This window comes from Spea bombifrons, chromosome 11 (genome assembly GCF_027358695.1).
Source record: "Spea bombifrons isolate aSpeBom1 chromosome 11, aSpeBom1.2.pri, whole genome shotgun sequence".
In the NCBI taxonomy this organism is placed as follows: Eukaryota; Metazoa; Chordata; class Amphibia; order Anura; family Pelobatidae; genus Spea; species Spea bombifrons.
In genome coordinates this window covers 31,719,498-31,746,690 of record NC_071097.1, presented here as the reverse complement: position 1 = coordinate 31,746,690, position 27,193 = coordinate 31,719,498, and the positions used below count along the sequence as shown (strand labels likewise).

Here is a 27,193-nt window from a genome sequence, read left to right as displayed (position 1 = left end):
TGAAGAACACAGATGGTAGTATTTATAATATTAGCTTTTCTTAGTAAACACTGGAATAGCAATATCACATAAATATTTCATTTTATAACATCATCCTGTAATGAAATATCTTGTTTAACTAAAAACAGCTACAATATCAATCACTTCATTATTTCCTAAATGCCTTCTTGTCTACCATATATAAGATTGTCTGGTTTTCTGCATTCCTTGTTTTGTTGTTATATTTCCATGTGAATATTGGCCAAAATTATATTGTTCTTGACAGCCCTATCATTTTTGATGCTACGAACCCATCCGGTAAAGGCACTGAAGGGCGAGGGTCCCTTTAACACCACGGTTAGGGCAAAAGAAAGGGAAGTTGTTCCACGTGTAACACAGAGCTGGATAGTCTCACCACATGAGTTATGGCAGCCAGAAGCTTCTGTCCCATATTTAACCTCTTAAGGACAATGGGCGGTCGCCAAACCCATTGAAAACAATGCATTTTGAGCCCGTCACATGTACGGGCTTTGTCATTAAGGGGTTAAAAAAAATTTTGCTTCATCAATAAGCCCACTTATAAACAAAGAATTTAATGGTAGACAGGAACCAATTGGCCCATTTAGACATTTCTGGCATGCTTGATTGCGCAACCAAAATGTTAATAGGTCATCGCCATTGTCATAAGGAACATGTATTATAGGATTCTGAAACCATGCTATTAAAATACCCTTTTAATGATTTCTAGCTTGTTTTATTAAAATGTTATCTGAACATCATCTTACATTATAGAAAAAGACAATACTGAATATGGCTGAAAATGTAAAAGATTTCTACTAATACTGACTTTTGCAAGGCTGTTGGCAACATGCCAGTAAATCCATTAGCTTATTAAAACAAAGTTGTTGCAAATAAAACTGATCAGATATGCAAAGTATTGGATATTATCACTATAGTAACTAATGAACAAACCATTAACAGAACATTTAAATAACTAATCCCTGCTTCTATATATAACAATGAAAACCATGACAACCGATAAAGTATTCCCAAATCCAAACACCTTAAACTTATCTAAAAACAATAAACTTTTAATAATAATAAAGACCACATATACGGTATATCTTCATCGATCTTTGTCATCGATATAAAATAGATGACTTTGTATTATTCTCGATACACTTTTGCTCACTATGCTGGATTTCACACTTCTTGGAAGTGTTGAAGAAATTATGCCCTTCTAGGTATGTTGTGGTGGGGGGAAGGTAGCCCTCATTGGGTTAAATGTAATTAAATATAGATATAATGTATCAATGGGCTTTTATCTTAAATTTTCCCATAGCATCAAAGTGTACTTAATTGGGAAAAGTATATCACATGCCAGACCATGAACCCCTAAAGTCTTTCAAATGAAGAACCGGAACCTTATTGATGGGGTGTAACATTTCCAAATTACAGTGGCACCCAATCAGAATGGGGTAAGACCACAGTCCATTGACAAAATCGTTTTGTTTTTTTTCTTCTGTTGGTTATGTAGAAATCAAACTGGCCTCAACACAGCATATTGGAAAATGTGGCCTGCATGACATTTATCTATTGGCCACATTGTATCCACTTTGGTTAGAGGGGAGGTTGCCTGCTCCATGTGAGTACTGTTACATTGTGTCTCCTCGCAAGGAGCCTGCAATGCCACCTCTACTGTCATCTCCATAGAACTGGACAGAGTATCTAACTGGCAACTGGCTTGATCCATCCAGTCCATTTCTAGCCACTTGGCTTAAACAAGCAATTAGCTTTGGCTTTCTTTAATCTGATGTATACAAAGGCATTTCCAAACATTGCCCACAATAAAAGGGATAAAGGGAGTTTAGCAGCAAATTGACCATGGACACTAAATCCAGTTATGTGCATCTATCAGACAGAAGGGTAAGCGATTAGTTTTTGCCCAAGGCTAGGAAACAAAATAGACGTGCCAAGCTGTCCAAGTGGGTATTTTTTTCATTACATTTTTATTTGAACACTCTCTCAATATCGTAAAAAATAGAAATTCACATTTATGATAAAAATATGATCCACGAGAAAGAGTCCTTTTTAATAATAATTTTTAACAAGAAAACTCATATCGAAGAAGACAATGCGATATCCGTACTCTCATGAAAAACAGATACGATCGTATCTCATTAATCAAAAGACAAATTTCAATCACATTATCAACCTTCATATATGAATTAACATAAAAGTGAACATTTAAACAATAGTAAACATAACAGAAAAAATAACCAGAGCTCACTCACATAATCCTCGTTGACATAATATAAAAATGTATATAAGACACAAGATGTGTATATGTGACTCTCTCAATATATTATTAAAAAAATAATAAGACAATTATATATATATATATATATATATATATATATATATATATATATTGTACTATCATTTGTTTATCCATTGTATATTTTTTATTTACTTGTTTACATGTTTACAATGTTTACACAGGTCATATGACCTCTTAAAACCATCTACAAAACCCATTAGTGAAAGTTTGGCAGTCACTTTACGGCCTTTCAATACTATTTTATCAAAATTCAAGGGATCTCTGCCCCTTTGTATGTAAGAGATTCTACTCAAAGCTGAACTATATTGTGAATGATTGATCCATTCTTTATATGTTTTGTGTGGGTATTTCTAACTTTAGCTTCTGTGGATTTATCTCTCGGCTCCTGAACTTTTTTTTTCCCCGATGGTGACATAAAAACCTATTAGAATCACTTGAATTCACATCAATTATACCCACCAGTGGAGGTGATGTAACTGTGATTCCATCTAATTAGGTTTGTGCAATCCAAATGAAAAACCTAATAGGGCTTATCATGGCACAGTTAACTATGTCAGTTTTCTTTTGGAATGATATGTTTCAGTTCTGAGAATCATTACTGGTGACCACGTCAGCATCGGTCACACATATGGATCTTTTATTTATTTACAGTAATAATTATTACATACGCTCTTCGGATACAAAGTGGTGTAGTTTGGATTGACAATAAATTGCATTAAAACATGTTGAGTAATAAGGTACTATATTATTTGCTTTATAGCATCCTTTCATTTGTCTGTACCAATCCAACACATCGAAACACATTTAAACACCCCACATTTGAGTCAGATTTCTAGCTTCTTAGGCACTTACTAACACACACATATATATATATATATACATATATATATATATATATATATACACACACACACTGATCAACCATAACATTATGACCACCTGCCTAATATTGTGTAGGACCCCTTTTGTCCCCTAAACAGCCCAGACCCGTCTGAAGGCCTCTGAAGGTGTGCAGTGATATCTGGTACTAAGACGTTAGCAGTAGATCTTAGTGCCAGATATTACATGTTTACAGTCCATATATATATATATATATATATATATATATATATATATACTATATACCCTGAATATATGCCGTCCTTTTTTCGGCCTATAATCAGGGTTTATCGCAGGCATGCGCAATTCATATCGTCCGATGTCCGGGACATGCAGTTCGGGGCGGCGGGCAGGTGTTTTTTTTTCTTTCTTATTTAGCCCTGCTGCAGGGGACCTGGATCCTTCTCTCCAGCAGCAGGTTGACGTCTGCGCGATGCACCCAGACAACCTCCGCTGCCGGCACTTCCGCCGGGGCTTCTATGGTGGAGCACTGGGGTGACATAACCTTCTGGTGCTCCATCATAGAAGCTCCGGTGGAAGTGCTGGCAGCGGAGGTTGTCTGAGCTCATCATGCATTGTCAACCTGCCAGCCTCGCTAGACACCAGGGAGTCTGGGGATACATTGGTAAGTCTGGGGGGGGTGGCATATCTAGGGAGCAGAGTGGCATTTCAGGGGGCAGAGTGGCATTTCTAGGAAGGCATAAAGCATATCTGGGGGCAGAGTGGCATTTTTAGGAGGGCATAAAGCATATCTGGGGGGCAGAGTGGCATATCAGTGGGGCAGAGGGGAATATCTTTAAGGTGCATTATGAATTAAGGGGGGACCTTAAAATTGGTTTTCCAAATTTCTGTTTATATATAAGATATGCTGACTAACTGCATAATAGATACCAAAAATTCCTGTCTATTAGGTAAAATACTGTTTTACCATTCCACTAATGTCTAATTTTTTCTTTAAAAATAAATTTTTCTTTAAAATATCTACAAACTTTTAGGGTGCGGCCTATAATTGAGTACGGCCTATAATCAAGCAAATACGATATATATATATATATATTGTTGAGGCATAATTGTTTGACACTACAATATTTTTTCAATGTTTTCAATTAATAGTTATCCTTCACCCTTCGTTATTAAAAGGGTGCCATTAATTATGCCTGACAAGCAAAACAAGAACAGGTGTCTATGATACAGAGACTTCACACATTAATCCTTAGCGATCTCATTTGGATACAAATCCAACATTAAAGGCTGCACAATTAGCTGTGCCTCGGGATACAGCACCCACCTTAACCGTGTAAGCACCGTACCCCTCAGAGATCCATGGCAGGTAGACATTGAGCTTTTTATTGAAAGGGGCAGAAAAGCTCTCATCTTATGAATTCCCAAAACAGAACGCTTTTTGTTCGGCGCTCTATAACCCCGTGAGGATGGGAAACGATCATTGTCATCTGTGACATTGAAGTAAGACTTCTTGGCTCCCTGTACAGAACACTACAGAGGACTCTTCCTCACAAGCTAAATGAAAAGAGGATCACGGTGACAGTGAGGGAAAGCTGGAATGAAAGGATGGTTATGGCTGCTGTGAGACTTATGACGTCTCTGAAAGGACCATTCGAAGGGTTTACCCAGCATCACACTTAAAGCAGATCTGTCACTTTTGCATATCCTACATCTTCACAATTTTGGTGGAAGCAATTAGTAGCAGGAAAGTGTTCCTCTAAGAACGTCTTGCAGTCTTTGTTCTATATATACAGATATACAGAGTGACGGGAACACGTGTTTTAACCTACATGGACTGATAGAGAGCCTCTAAGAATGACTGGTATGAAATCTAAAAGGTAAACTCGCTAGAGAACATGGAACCCTAGACCTCTATGACTACTCTCAATCTCCTACATCGCTCCCAAGAAGAAGAAGAACCTACAGCACTCAAGTCACATCATTCGATCATTTGTCATCAACTGGTGCTGTGTGTATTTATGCTTTGTATAATAAATTAACCTATTTAAAATCAGGGAGATTACGTCATAACAAGCACCGCCATGATGAAGGTAGCAGATTGAAGATAGAAGATGAAGAGAGAAGATATAACAATATGTGGAAGAAGATGCGGAAGTGAAAGTGGTCGGCAGAAGAGGAAGTGGTTGGCAGAGATTGTAGGGAAACATTTTACAGAGAATGAGAGAGGCGAGTGAACAAGAATGCGCGAGAGTGAGTGAATTTTGGCCCGAGCAACAAATTGAGTTCCCAAATTAAAAATGCTGCCAGATTTGGGGCCAAAAACTAACCGAAAAATTAGACTGAATTGTTTTTTGGCCCATTTGCACGTCTAGAGATAATTGCAGGGCAGAAAATCCTTACGCTGTTTTTTTTTCTATAATCTTTTCCTAAATGTCCCCCAAACAATTAAACAGATGATGAAACAATCAACACAAGCGGCATGCAGTTTCAATATATACATTATACGTTCCCTATATTAAACGTATATAAATATATGAAACGTATGGCACTTATTACACATAAGCTATGGCACTATAAAGGCTATATATAAAAGAAATGTTATCTGTACAGAAATTATTTTCAGTTTAGGGTTTATATGATTAAAAAAAAAAAAAGTCAGATCAAATTATTTTTTCAATTATATGCTGGAACATCTAAAATTAACAAATTAATTGAAGAACAGCTGTCTGGCCATACTGCAAGGCTAGTGGAAAGCCACATCTTGTTTAATGTGCGGTTTTAATAGTATGGCAATGACGTGCGTGAAATGAAGAAATAGTTCTTCCCCCGGTTTTGATGCCCGACCTGCAAAACTGTTATTTATTCTTTATCCACTTTATCCATTTCAGGGCTTTAATTGAGCGGAGTTCCAAATCTAGTTTAAGAAAAATATGATCTGCGAAAGGTTGTTTTTCTAGAAATCTACATGAGTAAAAACACAAGAATTTTGGTTAATGATAAAAACAGACAAGAGCGTTCAATAACCAGATGGTTCTATCCTCATAGGAGATTTCTTACGCAGAGAAAGGAAAGCATTCGTCTTCTGTACAACATAAACAATCTACAAATCTGACAATGAGCTATGTAACCAAGATTCCAAAAACCAAGGGTAGAACTTGAGATTGCAATAAAAAGAAATAAAAAAACACACAAAATGTTTCCTTTTTGAAACCAAATAAAATATTTTTTCTGGCACCGTTTCTAGTAGATCCATATGTCTTATCACATGAAAATGTAATATTTGTTTGCTTTAGGAAGTAAATATCTTAGAGGAATATGGGAAAGTACTTATGATAAAAAGGCAAACAAGGAAGAGAATTAAACCTTCAATTTGGCCAAAGGGTCTTCCAGGTGCTCAATATGAAGAAGCGAGGAGATTTGAGCTGAAAGACAATGGGCAGGTACCAGATGGGACATTTTATGCCTGTTAAAACAGAAATATATATTTAATTCTGGATTAGAGTTAACAGGAACGTTGGGCACTCTATGAAGCTTCTGCTAAGTTATCTTCTACCTTCAATGACCATTGATGGACCCTTCTATTGATACAAGTTTCTAAAATCAGTTTGACTAGATACATTTTAACAGGATAATCTCCCGACAGAAACTGCTGTCTCCAAATGCTATTTTAGCATGCCCCTGGATACCTATCAAGCCTAAAACAAGTAAATTCCCGTATTTGCACGATTGTAAGATGGCCCTCCAAAATTTGAATATTAATTTAGAGAAAAAGCCTAGATATTGACTACCCAATAAGAAAAATGTTTTACTAGTAAATATTAATTCATTTGTCATATTTAATAAAAATAATATGATTGAGAAAAATTCATTTTTTTTTCCTTTTATTTGGCAACCTGCCCCCCAGTTATGCACATCTGCCCAAAGGCTTGTTACTCTGCCCCCCAGATATGCCTTATATGCCCAGATATGCCTTATATCCCCCTATATGTCACTCTGCTTGCCTGATATGCCACTTTGCCCCCTATATGCCACTCTGCCCCCCAGATATGCCTTATACCTCCATGTGCCACTTTGCCTCCCTGATATGCCTTATCCCCCCCTTATTTGCCAAATAATATTTCATAACTATAGCCTTGCTTTTTAAATCCACCCTGCATTTTAAAATAAGTCTTTTTCTTCAGATAACCAACCATAATGGATAACATTTATACGTTTTATTGTTCCCTTTAAAAACATTTACAGGCTACTTATACTTTGTATCTCACAATATTCTTCAAAAGTATAGATCAAGGGGAACCACTGTGTATTTCTCTACCTATTTAAACTTTATTTGAAATTCTGTACGGTCCTGTATTTCATTTGTTGTTTTTTTTCTTATCCTGATTGAGTAATTAAATTGAGATTGATATCAGTAGACAATTAAAGAAAACGCTAAAGGCAAGCTTTAAAATCAATAGGTAAATCATTGAGTTTAGAAACATTAACACACTCATTAAAAACTTGCTCCATGCATACTCTGTGTCTTTTTTTATATGTTTAGAATGCTAAAGTAGGCAGAGATCTGTGGAATCATGGAATGGCGATATACACAAAGTCTAAAAGGCTAATTTTAATTAATTTATTTCAAATATTCAATTTTAATTACCACCATTATTTTGAATATTTTAAATAAATTAATAAAAATATGCCTTTTAAATGTTATGTATATTGATATGGTATGCTTAGGGATTTAATTCCCACATAACCCCTGTGGTCATATACAGGGTGGGTGATAATGGTGTTTAGCTAATGGAATGACCCAAGGATGATAGAAGTGAGTATGATTTTAGCTGAGTTGGCTCTTTGCTCTCTTCCCCACCTAACGAGCCCTTCTCAAATTCCCTAATATCTAATTAGTTTAGCCTACCCGTCAGAAAAACAAAACTAGTTTTCCGGTTATCTTTAGATTTCCAGACATGAAGTTCATCAGATTCCACTTAGAACTAACCAAATCCTTTGATAAGGAAGAAAGTAAAAGAAAGACTTTTTCTTTTATTGTCCTAAGAAGTACTGTGTTTATTTTACACTGTTGAGGCCAGTTAATTTTTAGTATTTATTTTATTTATCCCTCCCCATTAATTTGCTTGTTGACTTATTGAGTCTGACATCTTTGATAAAGAGAAAAAAAAGAGGAGAATTCATAACGAGGACGCGGATTTGCTTTACAAGTTTAGACAAAAACACCATTGCAATAGTCTCTAAGCTTTAAATAAATTCTGGTAAAAATAAGTTTCATATGGTAAATTACATAATAAAATCCCCAAAATGAATGATTAAACATTAAAATGAAATTTTTGCCTGTGTGCCTTGTGAAAATTCTTTCATAAACGTGGAAATAATATGTGGGCGTTTGAGATTTTCAAAGATTTCCTTTAATTAATAATTGGTGAGAAAACTAATGGCTAAAGACATATTAATATGGTAGAGCACAGCATGTATTATATCAAACGATACCAAAAATGACGAGAATGACTTCAATGCCCTACGTATTTTCTCCTTAGCTCACCTTGTGTCATCTTGGTTTATACATAAAAGAGAGGAAGAATAATAACCCTGTGCAGGATAACACATAAAACCTGTGAAAATACCCGAAAGTGCTATATAAAGTATTGCACTTACAGAAAAAGCTGTGTGTAATAAGTACTGAACCTTCTCACAGTCCTCTAATAATAATAAGAACTGCAGAAGAAACCACTATGATAAAGAAAAAGATAAACACATAGTTTAATACTGTAAAAAAAAAATAATAATGGGCAAACTCCCAAGAAAAGCTTCATTAGCTACATGTAAAAAACATGGGTTAAATATTAAACTCGGGATAATCCAGGAGCATTAAATACCAGAACAAAAATACTCATATTTGGTATTTTCATGTACAATTAAAATAATAAAATTAATTTAAAAAAGACAAAAAAAATATTGACTTCAAGGCAAATATGCACATTTATAATTAGCATAGCCCATCAAATGACTGCTGGTTGGTTTACATACTCCATAACAAATGTAAATTATTGTAATTGATTTTCAAGTTTACTCTTGGGTGTTTCATGCATTTTACGCATTTTATCTTATGGCTTCTAGATCAAAATGTAAAAAAAAGGAACATGCAAGACATTTTCCACCCTTCAAAAAGGATCCATTTCTAACTCATCTCTTCTCTCCTAAGAAATACAAATAGTGGATTTTAATTGTTTTAATGGATTTCTTTTTGTTTGCAATAAAAATTTATTTTCATGCATTATTAAATATAATGTGATTTTTTTTTGTTTAGTAAAACAGCTGTCAAAGATAATACAAGGGGAACAGAGGCATTAAAACAACTTTCACACCCAAGGGTTGTCTACAAAGCATATCAGTAGGCTACCTTGAGCTCTCCTTCTTCTGGAGGAGTGGCTTCATGAAGGGGTGAGGCTAGCTGAGTGAAGGGGAGGAGCTAGCCAAGCATGAGGGTGGGGCTAAGCCCCAGACAGCCTTTGAGTGCATAGGAAGTGGGAGGGGAGTAGGCAGGAGTGGGTATGGCAAAAGCCACTTTACTGCCAGGAAAAAAAACAAAAAGCCCAAGACCCCGGATTAAAAAAGACTTAACCTGGAGACTCCAGGTTTATCCCAGAGAGTTCTCAGTTATGCTACAAAGCAACCTAAACTACTTATGCCTCCCAATATTTTCGTTGGCAAAAGAGGGACAGTTTTGCTTTAGGGGTATAATTTATTAGCAAAATCTACCCCGATCACCTAATTCCATGGAATAAACCAATAATTTAGGTCATAACTGTTTAATTATAGTGAAGTTTATGCCAGTTCGTGGAGAGAATCCAAAATCAGAATGTCGGTTACAAAGGTTATATTTTATTTACACATTTCATATGGTAATCCATAGTCAGCTCATTTATGGACATTGTTGTCTAAACTGATACATTTTTTATTAATCTTCTAAACAAAACACAATTGGAATTAACTATCCATTATGAGATGCCAGTTCAGCGTCTTTTGCAGAGGTTGGCCTTACATAATGTATAAGTAAAGTCCATCAGTTGAAATCCAACTATGCTGTAAATTGACGCTTTCTAGACGTAGAAACCCATAATGCAGTTTTGGGTACTTAGTTTCTAAACAATAGCTAATATTAACTTTCTTTGGGAAAAGTGAATAATAAAACAGAATTGAGTTATTTATGGTAAATTTAGTTCCACTTTTAGTCCCTTTGTAAATAGGTATAAAAAAAAAACCTTCCATAAATTTAGAAAGAGATGAAAAAAATATTATTTAAAGGAACCATCCAACTGGAGCGTCCCTTTAAGTTCAAGTAAATTTAGTAGTAGCCTGTCGGTATTATTGGAGCAGACTGGGCATATTAAATAGAAAAATGCTACCATTTTACACAAAAAAACAAACATATTAATAAATTGTGAATATGTCGCAGGTTCAGAGGCCTTCTATGCAGAATCTCCCTCAACACAATCTGATCAACAGTCTCAATTCTACGTAAACAATGATAAATGACCTTCAGCATTCAACTGTCTCTACTGAATATATATTTATATATCCCATATATGATATCATATATTATATATCTAATTATCATATAAAGTAAGTATGGAATTAAACCAATAAAATTCTAATATTAGCTCTTTAAAATGTATTGGAATGAAATGCTATTAAAACATCTATTGCCGGTGGCTACCTAAACGCAGCGGCCAGCTGATTTAAGAAGTATGAAATCATTCGGTTATTAAAGATGTATGATCATAAATGGCTGGTGGACACAACATATGATCGCCATAAAGCATTACTGCTTGGGAGAAGTTACAAAGGCCACAGGATGTCACTGTTGTTCTATAGAATTGGGGCTTTCTGCGCATTACACCGGCTACAATGAACAGCAGCCATTTGCAGCCCGGTTCATGGCTAACGATGACTTGAATTTCCATTTCGTCGTCTTTACCTGCTTTGTTGTTATACACTTGCTCTTCGTTGAAATTCCATCTTGTCGTTGTCTAAGTTGTCAGGTAAACATGGGGGTTGTAATTCAACAAGTTCCCTACAAAAGAAGGCTCTGGCTCCTTTTACAGTGTTGGCAAATCCAATCACACATCCCAATAATATTTTGTAAGAGTGACACACTAAGTCCAATTCTGCTCGATACATAGAATCTGACAGTAGATAAGACCCATTCTGTATATCTCGTCTGCCCATTTTATCTCAAACCTTAATCAGTCCTTGGTCCCGTCTTAGATTCAGGATAGCTTTATGCCTATACTACGGGTGTTTAAATCCCATTGTTGTATTAGCCTCAACACTCTCTTAGTAAAACAAAACATCCTAATATTACATCTAAACCTCAACGTCTCTCTAGGCATTGAAAGGAACCTAAGAAGATCAAAGGCTCTTTGTAGAGAGTAGAGACCCAATACCTTCATGTCCTACAGGGGAAGGGCAGTTAGAAATTGAACATTTACTCCCCTTAGTACAAATGTAGAGTTTCAGAATTATTGTAACACAACCCTCATAGCGATGCAGAGATTATAAAATACATTGAGGCTGTGGAGAACCCTGGTGTATTGTTCCTCAGAGGAGGACCTTGATTCCATCCAGAAGGCCACTAAAGCTTCTTATGGAGGTGCAGAAGGAACTGTATATTCATTGTAAACCAGACTCCTTGCAACTGCACCTAACGTAGTTTACCTTGTCCATCCCTACGGTTGACTTCATAGCCCCATAGCAGAATTTTCTAAGCTAGGTGCCAAGAATGATTTAGACTCTTAAGATGCACTCATAATGATGATGGTGTCTCCTCACCATTTGAGTGTCAAAAAACTCTGAACACTCATATGTATTACAGAAAATATGAATTCTTATGAATTTTTATTCTAGTAGAAGCAAAATGATAACTTAACACGCTCGAGTAAAACACGTTTATCTCATTCTTTCCATGGGCGTTGCAGAAATATACACAATAATTAGAATTTATCTATTGCGACATCGCATAAATCACTAGTAATGCTGGAAAAATGCGTATTATAATTTCCACCTACTGTGAAAAGTAGCACATAGAACATTTCAAAGATGAGGCTGAAACATTTAATTAGTTAATGAATTCAACATAATTTCTGTGATGGGAGAAGAAATATTTCCATACTACTAGATTATAATTACAATATAAATATTAAATAAGGTCAAGTATAGATAACTTCCAGACAGCAAAGTTAGCATTAACAGTGAATACATGGTAGATAATTACTCATTTGCAATTACTGTTAAATATATATTATGTATATAAAACACACCTGTTCTTATCCCAGGTTGTTGTTGGTAAACTAAAACTAGTAAAGAGTTTTGTGTTTTCCATTTAAATGCCATTTTGGGTCAATTCTGGCTTAGTAGCACACCAAGAGACAAGCAAACCAAGTGGAGGACATTGACGAAGGTATATCAAGCACTGCCCTAGGCATATGGAGTCTGTGGCCGTTCGGCACAGTCCATAAGGCAATAAGATGTTCTTAGACCTAGGCTGACCTGTGTGGGCTCAGACGCTTGGCTCAGATCGCTGAAGAGCAAGAGCCAAGCTGGCCGCAGGGTCAAGTGTGAGCTCCTGTTCCAGCTGTCATTCTGGTAGAACGTCCGGACCTCTGTCTGCCAAGAAGGTCACGTTTCAGCTCATATGCCAGCTTCAAAGGTTTGGTTCCGTCGGACATAGCTTACATCTTGCATTCCCCTCATCCAATTTTACATATTAAGTTTAACTCCACTTCTACTGTCTTATATTAAAACCTTGACATTTTTATATATTATTGATATATAAATTGAGCCTTTGCTTAGAAATGTAATATTTTAGCAATCTGAATGGAATGTTTAGCATATGGCCGCTGACAGCGCAAAGTCATTTATCAACCTATCTGGCGGTTTTCTAAGAGAACCTGACAAATGTTTACCCCATCAGAGCAAGGAAGGCCTGCGTTTGATTATACTTTGGCACGGGACGTTTTAAAGGTTTCCAATCTACAGGATGGAAAAAAAAAAGTAATCAAAGAGTATAAAATGCTTTCTGTATACCAGTGTGTGTTTCTGGATATATTGCGATGAAAAAGATGTAAAAAGCGACAATTTCATGAAGATGTCAGATAAGTTATACGCAGACGATAGTCGCTGTAGGTATGTGTAAAAGCCAAGGACAATTCAGTCATTCTTTTTTTATTATTATTTCTTTCTCTCTTATTTTAATAAAACCAGTGTGAGGATTATATGTGATACGGAACCAAAACCTGCTCAAAAATCAATATGAAAAAAGAAGAGTAACTTCAAGGTTGATAAGTTACAATGAATCACCTTCTGAGAGTGTCCCATTTTACAAAAGACCCGGGTATGTTATTAAGATTACTACTCTTCTTACCAGCTTTCTCTGAAATGTAGCAACAAAAGGGTCTATTTAATAAAAGGAGAGCAGGGGCGTACCTAGGATATTATATTTGGCCCACAGGGCAGATCTCATTAGACCCTTGCCTCTCTCCGGTAACTTACACACACACATTTTTACACACACGCTAACATTTGCACAGACTTAAACACTCACTACAAAACACACCCTTCACACTCAATTTAACACATACTCCCTCTAACACACACACATACACATTTATGCTCATACACACATGCTCACACATATATATTCATGCTTACACACTTACACATACACCATCAATGTGGAAACACTTACACATCCATGCTCAAACACGAACCTTTAAACATCCATGCTTATACATACATCCATACTCACACACACATACACATCCATGCTCACTCACACAAACATCCATGTTCACACACACACCAACACATACATATCCATGCTCACACAACAGAACACACAAACGCATCCATGCTCAAACACAAACATTTAAACATCTATGCTTATACACACTTACACATCCATGCTTACATACTCATTCATGCTCACACACACATACAGATTCATGCTCACAAACATACATATCCATGCACATACACACACACATACAAATCCATGCGGACACACATACACATTCACGTTCATCTGGCGTGTGATGCAATAACTTGTGATGTTCTAATATTTATTTATATGGTTTCCTAGCGGCCCCTGTGTTGGACCATCAGATTATATTAGGAGTAGACTATGCCAGAACCGTTGATTTTCCTATTCCTTGGCAATAAGCAGGTTAGATTTGCTTTCCATTTGCTAAAATATAGGTCACAGAATCATGGAATTTAAAATATTTTTTTTTTCTTTTTCTCCTAATTTTAAAATAGTGATCTTGGAAATTGTAGGACCAGAAAGTATCTCTCACGAATAATACTGCTGATCAGAAGAGGTCCAAAGTCTGACACAAGAGCAAAAACAAAATAATTTTACATCTGCTTTTCTCATGGGAAAAAATATCTCGCCCATTTTAGTCACTCTAGTAGAATTTAGAATTCATTATTCAGTATGCAGCTTGAGAAACCGTTCTGTTTTAGTACGAGGCTTTAGGAAACTATAATACTTAAACCACTGAATGCGAGAAGCATCTCTAAAAATGGTTATTCAGAATATGCTGTAATTTGAAATATAAATACAAATGCAGTTGATATTTGAGGAAATGTGGAGAAGGCATATTTTTTTTTTCATTATTATTTTAAGGACATAATCAATATCATGTTCAGGGCTGTGGCTTAAAGGGAACACATAATCAACACAATACACAGCACTATGCAACCTAATATGCAAAGGCAATGTTTCAATACAAATTCTTTAATAGATTTTCCGTACATCTGCTCCAATAACACGTTAAATGTCATAGTAGTGTAAAATCTCAAGAATTATTTATACATTGTTATGGCTTAAAGAGAACTTTAACTAAATTAAGAGAATCATAACTAAATTGAATTACTAAAACTACCTATGGCTTGGGCTTATTTATTTTCCATCTCCGTGATTGTTTTTATCACTCCTATCACTCCTGTGTTCCAATGGTCCTTTATCACTCCCATCACTCCTGTGTTCCAATGGCCCATTATCACTCCCATCACTCCTGTGTTCCAATGGCCCATTATCAATCCCATCACTCCTGTGTTCCAATGGCCCATTATCACTCCCATCACTCCTGTGTTCCAATGGCCCTTTATCACTCCCATCACTCCTGTGTTCCAATGGCCCATTATCACTCCCATCACTCCTGTGTTCCAATGGCCCATTATCACTCCCATCACTCCTGTGTTCCAATGGCACGTTGTGTTCGCTGATCCAAGTGTAAGTTTAAAAGGCTGATTGATTGTTAGAAAACCCTTTTGCAATTATGTTACAGACAGAAATTTCCTTGTTTTCTATGAAAAAAGCTCAGTGACCCGAAACGTTTGAATGGTAGTTTGTATGTATGTTACCATAGTTTGTATGTATTATATATATATGCATAAATATGCATGTGTGCTTGTATATGTATACCATTACATAACTTATGGTGGGTAAAGATGATGGAAAACCCTTCCACTAAAATTAAGGAGGTAGTAGAAGCATTATTAAACACTCATCTACAGACACCAGACAAGCCAGAAAGTTCACGGTGCTGCTACAACCACAAGGGATTGTGGGTAGGCACATGCAAATAAGGTCAACAATTATCACCTTTTGCCTCTATACGGATCCCTTGAAAGTAATCACCCAATGTACAAGACAGCCTTTAGACAAAACTCGGGAAGTGGTGCAATAACCAGATCACCAGTCATCGGACTTGTCAGTATGAGGTTGTGATACTGGCTTAATACTTGATGCTTGGGGTACCAAGGAATATCTTTACCTGAGTTATGGAGAGTAAAGGTGATGGAAAACCCTTCCACTAAAATTAAAGGGGTAGTAGAAGCATTATTAAACACTCATCTACAGATACCAGACAAGCCAGAAGGCTTGTTTTTCCCTCATAAATCACATGGCACTGCCACAACCACAAGGGATTCTGGGTAGGCGCATGCAAATAAGTTGAGCAATTTTCACCTTTTGCCTCTATATGCAGCTTATATATGGATACCTGGAAAACAATCGCCTGTTATACAAAACTGAAAAAAGTATAATTGGTTGCATGAGGCTGTGATACTGGCTTAATACTTGAGGCTTGGGGTAGCCAAAAAATTCCCTTACATAAGTTATGGTGAGTAAAGGTGAGGGGGAAACCTTTCCACTAAAATTAAGGGGGTAGTAGAAGTATTATTAAACACTCATCTACAGACAAGCCAGAAGGCTTGTTTGTCCCTCAGAAATCTCATGGTGCTGCCACAACCACAAGGGATTCTGGGCTGGCACATGCAAATACACGCAAATACACACACACACACACACACACACACACACACACACACACACACACACACACACACACACACACACACACACACACACACACACACACACACACACACACACACACACACACACACACACACACACACACACACACACACACACACACACACACACACACACACACACACACACACACACACACACACACACACACACACACACACACACACACACACACACACACACACACACGACCAATGAAAGCATACTACTAGAAACAGTCCTCGGGAAAAAAGTTTTACTAATTTGCCTTTTCAGTGCTAGATGTCCTATTTTTGATGCCACTGGTTCCTCGTCTGGCGTAAATTCCCATCGTTTGTACAAAGAAAACAAATTAATGGAGTCCTACTTTAAAAACAACAGCTCGGTACAAACTGCCTCCTTTTACTTTGTCAAGGCAGGGCTAACATTAACCACATGTGAGAGCGATATCCTGTACTACGCAGCCTGGCACACATTAACTACCGGTCATCACATCTTAAATAAATGGAAACGAATATGAAACAGACCCCCTACTGCCGCCTGCATCAAGAAAACCTGGTCACATTAGAAATTCTTTACTTTCTATGCAACCGGAGATTTCTTCTAGAGCTCTGCGTTGCTGACACTTTCTCCCTGATGTAAAAGTTTTCTGTCATTTCATAGAATTCAAACATTTTTGCTGGTTTATGTGTTCTACGCTAACAAGACAGAAACTAGAAGTAATGAACACTATAAATATAAAGTATAGAAATATATATAGAAAGAAAGAAATATACACCTCAATTACCACCCCTCAAATCAACGCACTCACCACACATTATCTTCCCTTTGTTCCTAGTCTATGACTGTGATCATCACTCCTTTTTTTTACATATGGAAATTTTCATCCTAGGAAAGGCGCTCAAACATTTTGTAACTTCGATGTAGTTGCATATTTTGCCACCAAATTTGGTTGAACAAAATATTTTAACAAACTAAAACCTACAAGAAATGCGACTTAGAAAACGGAGAGAAGACTTTTGGACAAAGCGACGCTGGATTCGTTTTTATGACAAAAGTCTAGAGTCAAAAAGGAACAGCCCTGTTCTTGTAGCTACATGTATGAATGATGGTTACCTATGTGGCCAGAATCCTGTTCTATAGTCATGTTCTGGTGACCACAAACTTGACTTGATCAGGACACTCCTGATGAAGTCTTATGGACGAAACGCGTTGAGGATTTCAAGGACGATTTAGAGCTCTTTTATTTTGGACTTTTTTATTCATTTAGTCTTTTAAAAAAAATATCCCTGAGTGGATACTTGTCACCTTTTATAATTTTAATATTTGGCTTATAGCCTACAAATAAATTTGTTTAATGGAAGCATAGTGTGGATGTACTTCCATTTCATCACAAAGCACCAGCATATACCCGGGGAATACGGAGAAGTGTCTTATGCTACGGAGGAGAAACACCAGGAACAAGCTTTTAAGGGGTGTGACACCCTTATAGTAAGTGTAAGTGTCTGTCTATGCTTGCGGGTTATATGACTGTTAGATACTACACCATTGTGTTTTCCCACGTATCTTCTGCTTCCTTTACATATTCACATCATATATTCACCCGGAGGACTGGATGTTGTTTGAAGCCTGAAAATTCACACAAAGTGTGAGTGCATTACTTAGACATATAGTGTCATCTTTCATATACAATATTACGCAATTATTTGTTTTTTTCTTTCTGTTTTATTTTTTACTGTCTCAAACCGGTATACACAAGCGCCCCCTAGTGTCCTTCCTTTTGGAGGCCACCTAAGCAGCTACAGCCATGTTCTTGTGATTGCGCATTCATACATGTTATCCTTTGAAGATAAATACATGAAGTCCAGGTTCTGAATACTTTAGGCTACGAACTACTCTATTAGTGGACTCAATACCTGGAAACCTCCCATGGTTTGCTGCCCAGTGCTCCCCCGTTCCTGGGCTATTTTAGGGCTATAATCAGGATATGGGGCTAGCAGAACATATGAGCAGGGCTATTACCAGCTAGACTTTGGAGGGGAAGAAAGAGAGCAGGAGTAGGCAGGTTTGGGTAGAATCTGGATGGGGGTAGGCATGAACAGTAGCCCCAGGAGACACGTTCTCTAGTACGATGGTGGCGTGTGTCCACCATGACCGCTCTTACGAAACACTGGTTTAGGTGTTCCGTTGAAATAGTCAAATAGGATGCGCAACAATTCCCTGGCTGGATTACTCAGCCCGCACAAAGCTAAATTTGGGCATCTAGGGCTAATCTAGGGGAAACTGGTCAATAATGTGAAATTCAAAAACTCATTTAGGATAAATTCGAAGGTGAAGAAAGGTTTTCAGATCAAAGTGCTTAGTCACTTGTTTTTCTGGAACGCAAAACCACCAATTAGGACTTTTTTGGCAAATGAAATGTATAGTCATTTACTATAAAGTATAAACTGGCTAATTTCGCATTATTCAGGGAAGTGGAACGCATCATTTGTCACGACCGTCCAAAAAAGCAAGAAGACATCATTAACTGTTGACTTTTCCTAATTAGAGCTTCTAAAGAAACGCGCTACTATTTATAATCTGAAGACATAACAGATAAAAGTTATATGTGTGTATATATATATATATATATATATATATATACCTCTTTCCAAACTGAATCGGAAACTGTACAGCCTTTAGAGCGCTTAAAAATATATGCAATGCAACAAGAATAAACATACACAGATAACGAGAAATAAATGCTAATAAGGGAAGATATACGACCCAACGGGCACTTACTTTTGCAGACCAGTTTAGCAGGGAGCCACTGAGATTGCCGGAATTGCATTTCACAATTAAATTCTGAGTCCTTTCGCTCTTCCCGTTCCCATTACCGTGGATCAATGATTCCTCCGAATTTACAGATGTTTTCTGGTAGGCGACACAAGTCACGCCAATGAAGCTTGCCGGGCTGATTATAAGAGCCTCCAGTGCGATGTTTGGGGAAGCCTGTCACAACACATCGGAGAACTGGTAAAGCGCCAACGAGTTTGGGGAAATCAACACGCAAAAATTACATTATTTAGAGAGGCAGTGCGGACATCTGTTAGCTCAACCGCCATATTTCAGGGTAGTTAAAAAAAAACAACAAATTACCTGTTTAATTAGTTGAAATAATATAGTTTATTACCGTTCAGTTTATGCCAAAAAAGGGGAATTTTTCAAACGATTAAAACGTTCTGATATTACACCTTATAAGAAGCCATTAAGAGAATGCCAGAAAACAGCCCCAGTGCTGCCTGTCTCAATAAAGACCACAACAAGAATAAAAATACAAATTACGGGGTGCTACGGAAATTATTATTTTAAATATTTTTGTCTACTGAGGTCTTGACCAGACTTCTGGGTTAAATACTCCTTAGTACCCGACAGGCGCCTCATTAATGGTGTCCGGAGAGGGATTTAAATTGCATTAAAGTCTCAATGGGGTGAAAATACAGTGCAGTCCCAGCGAGTCAACCTCATGGTAAGCAATGAAGCCACGCTGGGTGGGAATAGATGGGACTCACCGCGCTTGGCGTACTTTGACGTAGTGGCGCTAAGCACTATATGGCCATATAGTATGAAGGAATCCCCAATGTTACGCCTTAAATAGGTGATTTTAGATAGTATTTGTTTTGTGTGCGCTGATTCCTTGCCACATTGTGTCTCAAGCAAGAAAACCAGGGCCGGCCTTAGGGGTGTGCGACCCGTGCGGCCGCACAGGGCGCCATGGCAACAGGGGCGCCTGCCCGGGACTTAAATTAAAACATCAGGTTTTTTTGTTTAGTTTTTTTGTTTTTTTTTTTTACTTTATTTAAATCCTTCATGTTAAATAAAGTTTTTTTTAACTTTATCTAACATGGTGCCGGCGTTTCATGCTGAGCACCGAAATATGATGTCGTATTCCGGCGCTCAGCATGAAACGCCGGCACCGCAACAGAGTCACGGAGAGTGAGGGGCGCCGAGCGGTTGCTGAAAACTTCACGAGCAACCGCTCGGCGCCCCTGCCCGGGACTTAAATTAAAGCATTGGGTTTTTTTGTTGTTTTAACTTTATTTCACATCCAGAGCGGCAGGGCGAGAAGACGGACACCTCCCGCTCCCACCGCAGGACTCAACAAGGTAAGTAAGGATAATGAGAAGTAGGGAGAGGGGGTGAGGGGAAGGCAGTGAGAAGGGGCAGAGGGGGGGAGGGAGTGAAAAGGGCAGAGGAGGTAGATAGTGAGAAAAGGGAGATTTTTTTCCTTTCCTTTTTTTGGGATGGGGGGCCGCCACAGGAGTAGTCTGCACAGCTTTGTTTTTGACGTTGACTTTGGACTATATAGCATTTTAGCGCCATTACTAGATTCTGGAGATTGAAGGATCTTAAACCGCCTATAAACTAAAGCTTCTGATATTTTCGTTCCAAATATCAGGCAATTTTACCAGACAGGTTGAACTTAAAGAGTAAAGACTCAGCAGTCGTGACAGTTACACCGTGTTCGGACACAGCCCTCAATGCGTTCTCAATTAGCCAGTTGGCTGGTTGTAATTTTTGTTCATGGCTAGCGTCCAAGCAGGCCGGAGACGCTGAGTATTATAGAATGCCGTAAGACGTCGTATACTGGCAGAAATGACCCGCGTATTAATTTTTGCTTCTGGAAAGCCCGTATCAGAATGAGATACTGCGAGCGGAAAACTGATTTCAGAATAATTGCAGAAAAGAAATGTCGCTACGTGATAGGATGCCATGAGTAATGGCTCTGGGGGCTTGACATTTAACGAAAACTTTTGGCATTCTGCTGTATTTTTCGTATTTTTATCATTATTTTTGTTCTAATTCTTATATAGAAGCCAGGTTTTTTTTCTTAAGTAAGGTTCTAAGGGAGGCGCCTAAAATTAAAAAATATCTATATTATTTTGTGTGAATTGTTAATAAAAACAAAGATTTTACAGATAGTTTTAATTCTGCTTGCTATAATATAGCATTATTTTTAAATGCAAACAAATCAATTGCAAATGTGTATTTTTAAGAGCACAAATAAATGATAAAATATCACCTGCACTATATAAATGAAAAGGGTAGTGGAAACTAGAAAAACAAATGCAAACTACAAACATGGGTTTAACATTGGATTTGCTGGTCTGATATGGAATATTGAATAAAAATGAGTAGAAACACTATTTGTATTTTTCTAATGTATTTATTTATAACACATTGCCAATCTTAATTGATTTGGAGGACTAAACTAAAAAGTTAGAGGTTTAAGATATATTTTAATCCATTTAATCCATGGGATGGCGGCAGGTAAAGGTGGCAGCTGCCTCAGGCTCCCCGCAAATCAATGAGTCAGTTTAAAGGGAGGATTCTGATGTCCCCCACCTTACTATTGTTTTCTTCAACACCATTTTTCCTTTAAAAGTGGATCATTGGTATATGATATCATATCCTGACACCCAGTAGTAAAGGTGGCATGTGGTGCTGCCCTGGGTTAGGCCTAGGGCAGTGACAATATAACCATCAAACTTTTTATTCATTTATCCACTCCATCACAGCTTGGGCAGTGTGGGGAGAGAGGTGGTATAAGAGAACCCATTTTTTTATTGCTAAACATCTTTAATAAAAAATGAGTTGTAACTTGCATACCCTCACCTATAACTTGCATAAGATAAAGTCACATGCACCTGCATGATTCACATAAACATAGTGTTCCTACAAAAATGCATGTATCCCGGGGGCTTCCAAATCAACAGTATTTTTTCATCCAGTGCCAAACATTTTCACAGCACATTCTGTTTTAATTGATCTATAAATACAGATACGATTACAGTCATATAGCCGGGTAACCGTTACCTTTGACGACGCTTTACTGTTTAGTGACACGTCTGATATACGTTCTATACACTTTACGATCCTGGTGCAAGCCTTTGCTTCACTCTGTGCCAGCCAAAGAATGTGATCATCAACTAACATGATATTACTTGCAATTTCAATCAATGCGTCTCCGAGCTGTAGAAATGTAAAACATGTAAAAATGTAAATAATTTAGCATTGAAGATGAATGTATGAAGCATGCTCATTTTTTCTGTACTGCACTAGAAACTTATATCTACATCTTCAATATAATCAATCACTTAAATATACCATTGATACTAGGTACACCATTATTACATGAATTAAATATACATTTCATTGGACATTGGCATTCAGAGGACATTGCCGAACATAAATTGTTTAATAGTAGCGCCTACTGTGTAGGGAAAAAACCCTAAGAAAAATTGCAAAACAACATATTTTGGTATAGGTTCTAAACGAATTGTCTTCTCCCGAATGTCTAATTTGTGTGAAAAAAATCAAACACAGAAAAGAAGAACCTTGACTATACCGACATATGGTAAAAATGGCCAAAAACACAGTCCTTAGGGCACCAGAACTCCTGGGTACTGAAAGGGTTAAAAAAAAAGTGCTAAAAAAAGTACCGTATATATTTTGTATAAATTGTAAAATGTATTGGTTCCTATGTAAATAATATATTCTATAGTTATACATTTAATTTTAATTTCTAATAATGATTTTTTAAATCTAAACCTATTTAAAAAAATATTTTTTATAACAATTTTATTCTCTAACTATACTAAATAGAGTATTACAGCTGGCTCTTGGAAAATTAAGCATATAATTAAAGTATTAAAGAGTAGGCATACTAAATCACTCTGGGGTACTCTGACTATATACTGTATTAACCTCTACCACGTCTACTGGGAGGCTTTTACACGTATCTACCACTCCCGTATTAAAAGTAAAAAGTCCATCCGTGGAAACTAAGCCTGACGAAGGGGAAAGAATGTTGCCAATCGAGAATGAGTGAAGCCAAACCATTTCATACAGGAATGCTCTGCGGAGTGGAGAAAGGCTATACCCTTCACCATTAACCATAAAGGAAAGATGTTAAAAAAAAAAGGCTGTTCCTTGTTTAAGTAATCACTCAAAAAATCATGGCTGTAGCTGTCTGGATTTAAATGGACACCCAAGGACCCTTGATGGCTGATTATGCACACGAGCAGATCCTCCCGTTGAGAAATGACCTGTTAAAAAACATAAATATGTAAATGCGTCCCTCTTATGATAGATTTGTTTCAGCTCGGCTCTGGAAATGGGTCCATTGAATTTTTTTTTCTATAATAATTTTATTATCTCCTGCCCCGACCATCTGTTCTGCATACAGCGGGCTCACCTTCTCCAAACTCATTGACGATTTTTTTTGTTGAGTAGTTTGTTCTATTTCCAGAACGGCAGCCCACGGCAAATCTATAGTGAATTTACATTATTGGAATTTATTTTCCAAGGGTAACGTTATTTTAGTTTAAAAAAAAAAAGCCATTGTATTAAATGCTTACGGTTCGTATCCTTGAACTAGCTCGGAATTTAAAAGTAAGATGTCAACCCAAGCCACGAAGATTATATTTGGTGTGTGCTCATCATGGATCAGTACATACCCCACAATATCTGTGTTGGGATGTGGCAAGAGATGGGTTTTGGGGTTTTTGGGTCAGCGAGAGAAGTAGGAAGGACTAGAAGTGCGTCTACTCGCCCAGGTTGCCCAACGAGCCACCTCCCAGCGCTCAACTTCAAAAGGTTTGCAAGGAGAACATGTGGTAGCAGTGATGGTGGTCTGTGATGCGATGGCAGAGACCTCCATCGATTTTACAGCTCCCTGAGTCGGTCCATGATCAGTGCTGTGAGATCGAACGTCTTGACTGTATCAAGAATGCTTTGTCTAAGTGGAACAGAGCCTTTAATCGTTTGCTGATGTAAATCACAGTGTCGTTGAAGGGACCGCCATTCATCCCCAAAAATACATTAAGATTTCACTTTTTTATTTATTTATTATTATTTCTCCAAGGAATATTATACCAGCCTGTTTGATGTCGCTATAGGAGAAGCGATTACTATATATAATTCCAAAAGCCAATGGCGGAGAATATATCTCACCCACATGCTATGCCAAGCTGTTATCAGTTATCAGACCCCTTCCGACATTTGAAATGGCCAAAGATGGAGACAATATCTTTTATGAGGTCATAGGTTGGCTAGATGTGATGTTTTATTGAGACGTTTTATTTTTTATGTTGGCAAGATTTGACATTTTATGAAGACGTTTTATTTTCAGGATTTAATTTCTGGATACATTTTCTGTTTATATAACCGATTCTGGTGACTTTTACAAACATTCTGAAAAGGGGAGGATTGGGAGAGGGACAGAGGGTCCCATAAAGTACCTTCTGAAAAGGATATTTGGGAGTTATGCAAACTTTGTAATTTTAAGGTACATATGATTGAGTTTTTTTAGCTTTGCTTCGCAGTTAGCTGACAAATACTAATAAATGCCGAGAGACTGGCAGAAAATAATGACTTCTTGGTAGCTCAGTTAACTGCAATCAAGAAGGTAAAAACCACTGTTAATTAATATCATGTTTGCTTCCCTCTTGCTAATTTTTAGCAAGAACTTGGCCTACTTCTCAGTAGGAGAAAGCGTAACCGTTTGATAACGTCTGGCGCTCTAATTAACTAAACAGACACGGTGTGTTTGTAAATAGAGCCCACGGAATGAGAGGTGAATACAGTTATAAGTGTGAGCAGCGAAGCCGTAATCTGATAATTACGAAGGAAACAGAAGCAAGCATGCGACGTTTTGTGGGTGTCTATTTTATTTATGTACGTATTTATTTTTTCGTTGACACAAGTATGGTTATTTTGACTAAACTGGGTTATTACAGCAAGTGTGTGTTGGGCAAGTTAGTTTTAGCCTCCACTTCTTCTGCTGGAAGGCTATTCCATGCATCTACTACCCTCTCAGAAAAAGTAAAGCTGCCTTACAATGACACGTAAGCCTTCTTCTAACATATTTCCTTCTTATTCTAATAAAGCATCCTAAATTAGTTCAATTAACCCCCCTCCCAAAAAAAACCCCTCAATCCACCCATGCTAGTCCCTACCGCCACCTAGTGTAGGCCCACTAGGTGGCTGTAGATAGTAGTGTGGGTGGATTAAGGTTTTTGGGGGGACCTAATTGAAATTATTTATGGTGCCTTATCAACATAAACAGGAGCAAGAAAAACAAAAGCTTTAGAAAATATGGAAATATAAAAACCATTATAAGTTTATCATAAACATTATAAATACTGCAAATGGGTTTGCGCTCTTGCACAGTACGGTATATATATATATTAATATAGATATGGTATATATATATATATATATTCAGTTACAATAAATTTATCGTAAACATTATAAATACTGCGCATGGGTTGTGCTCTTGCACAGTAATTTAATTTGTTTTTGCCATTAAAAGCTGACTAGAAGCAGCCAGCAGCTCTTTTGAAAATCAATAATGCATTATCGACTTGTGCATCTTTCACTTTTAACTAAAAATGAATAGCGCTGAGCAATTTGAATACAAAGTTAAATGTAACATTTTATTCTACCAACAGCAAGTTCTGGAGCTTAAGGCTTCCAGTCTGCAAGTCATATAGGGTGACCTTTGCAGCGTGGAAAATGTCCGCGTTTATGTAAAACAAGATTGCTCGGGAAAAAAAAGAATCAGATGCTCTGAAGAAATAGACTGCGAGATGAATCCTGCTATAACAAGATAGGAACAATATAGATATTTATGTTTACGGCCCTCACAGAGGTCTAGATAAGCAAAGAGATGAAATTGAAGCACGGGTAATAAAAATCAGGATAGATATATATATACCGTATTGGCTCGAATATAGGCCGCACTTTTTTCCCCCACTTTAAGTCTTTAAAGTGGGGGTGCGGCCTATATTCGGGGTCTAGCGCCCGACGCCCAGGACATGCAGTCCCGGGTGCCGGGCAGGCAGCGGGGTTAGGATACAGATCCCCCGCAGCGGTGCAGGGGACCTGCATCCTACTCCCCGATACGCTCAGACAGCCTCCCCTGCCAGCACTTCCCTTTGGTGCCGGCACGGAAGGTTGTCTAAGCGCATCGTCCGGACGGTCACCGGGTAAACAGCCTCCGGGTTGTTTACCCGCATCGCCGCAGCCGGTGACCGTCCGCACGATGCGTTTTACCTCTGCCCCCAAGACTTACCGGAGCAGACTCCCGGGTGTCTTGCGGGGCCGGCGGGGGACATCTACGCAATACGCGTATACAACTTCGGGTTGTATACTCGTATTGCGTAGATGCCCCCGCCGGCCCCGCAAGACACCCGGGAGTCTGCTCCGGTAAGTCGGGGGGGGCAGAGTGGCAGCATATCTCGGGGGCGGGGGGGACAGTGGCAGCATATCTCGGGGGCGGGGGGGAGGAGGACAGTGGTAGCATATCGGGGGGGGAGGACAGTGGCAGCGTATCTCGGGGAGGGAGAACAGTGGTAGCGTATCTCGGGGAGGACGACAGTGGCAGCATATTTCGGGGGTGGAGGACAGTGGCAGCATATCTCGGGGGGGAGGACAGTGGCAGCATATCTCGGGGGGGGGGAACAGAGTGGCAGCATGTTTTTTTGGTGCTTTTTTAAAGAAAAAAACTTTTTCTTTAAAAAAGCACCAAACTTTTAGGGTGCGGCCTATATACGGGGGCGGCCTATATCCGAGCCAATACGGTATATATATATATATATATA

General features: G+C 37.9%; 1 protein-coding gene across 2 annotated transcripts in view; it reads right to left on the bottom strand.

The window, feature by feature from the left end:
* ADGRA1 (adhesion G protein-coupled receptor A1) overlaps positions 1-27,193 on the bottom strand; it is a 162,817-nt gene that overhangs the window by 86,206 nt on the left and 49,418 nt on the right. For both annotated transcript variants that reach the window (XM_053449886.1, XM_053449887.1), the window contains 2 exons: positions 22,404-22,559; positions 19,329-19,538 (listed from right to left, as the gene is read on the bottom strand). In XM_053449886.1, coding sequence (XP_053305861.1) covers positions 19,329-19,538; positions 22,404-22,559 — 366 coding nt within the window. The remainder of the gene's footprint in view (positions 1-19,328; positions 19,539-22,403; positions 22,560-27,193) is intronic.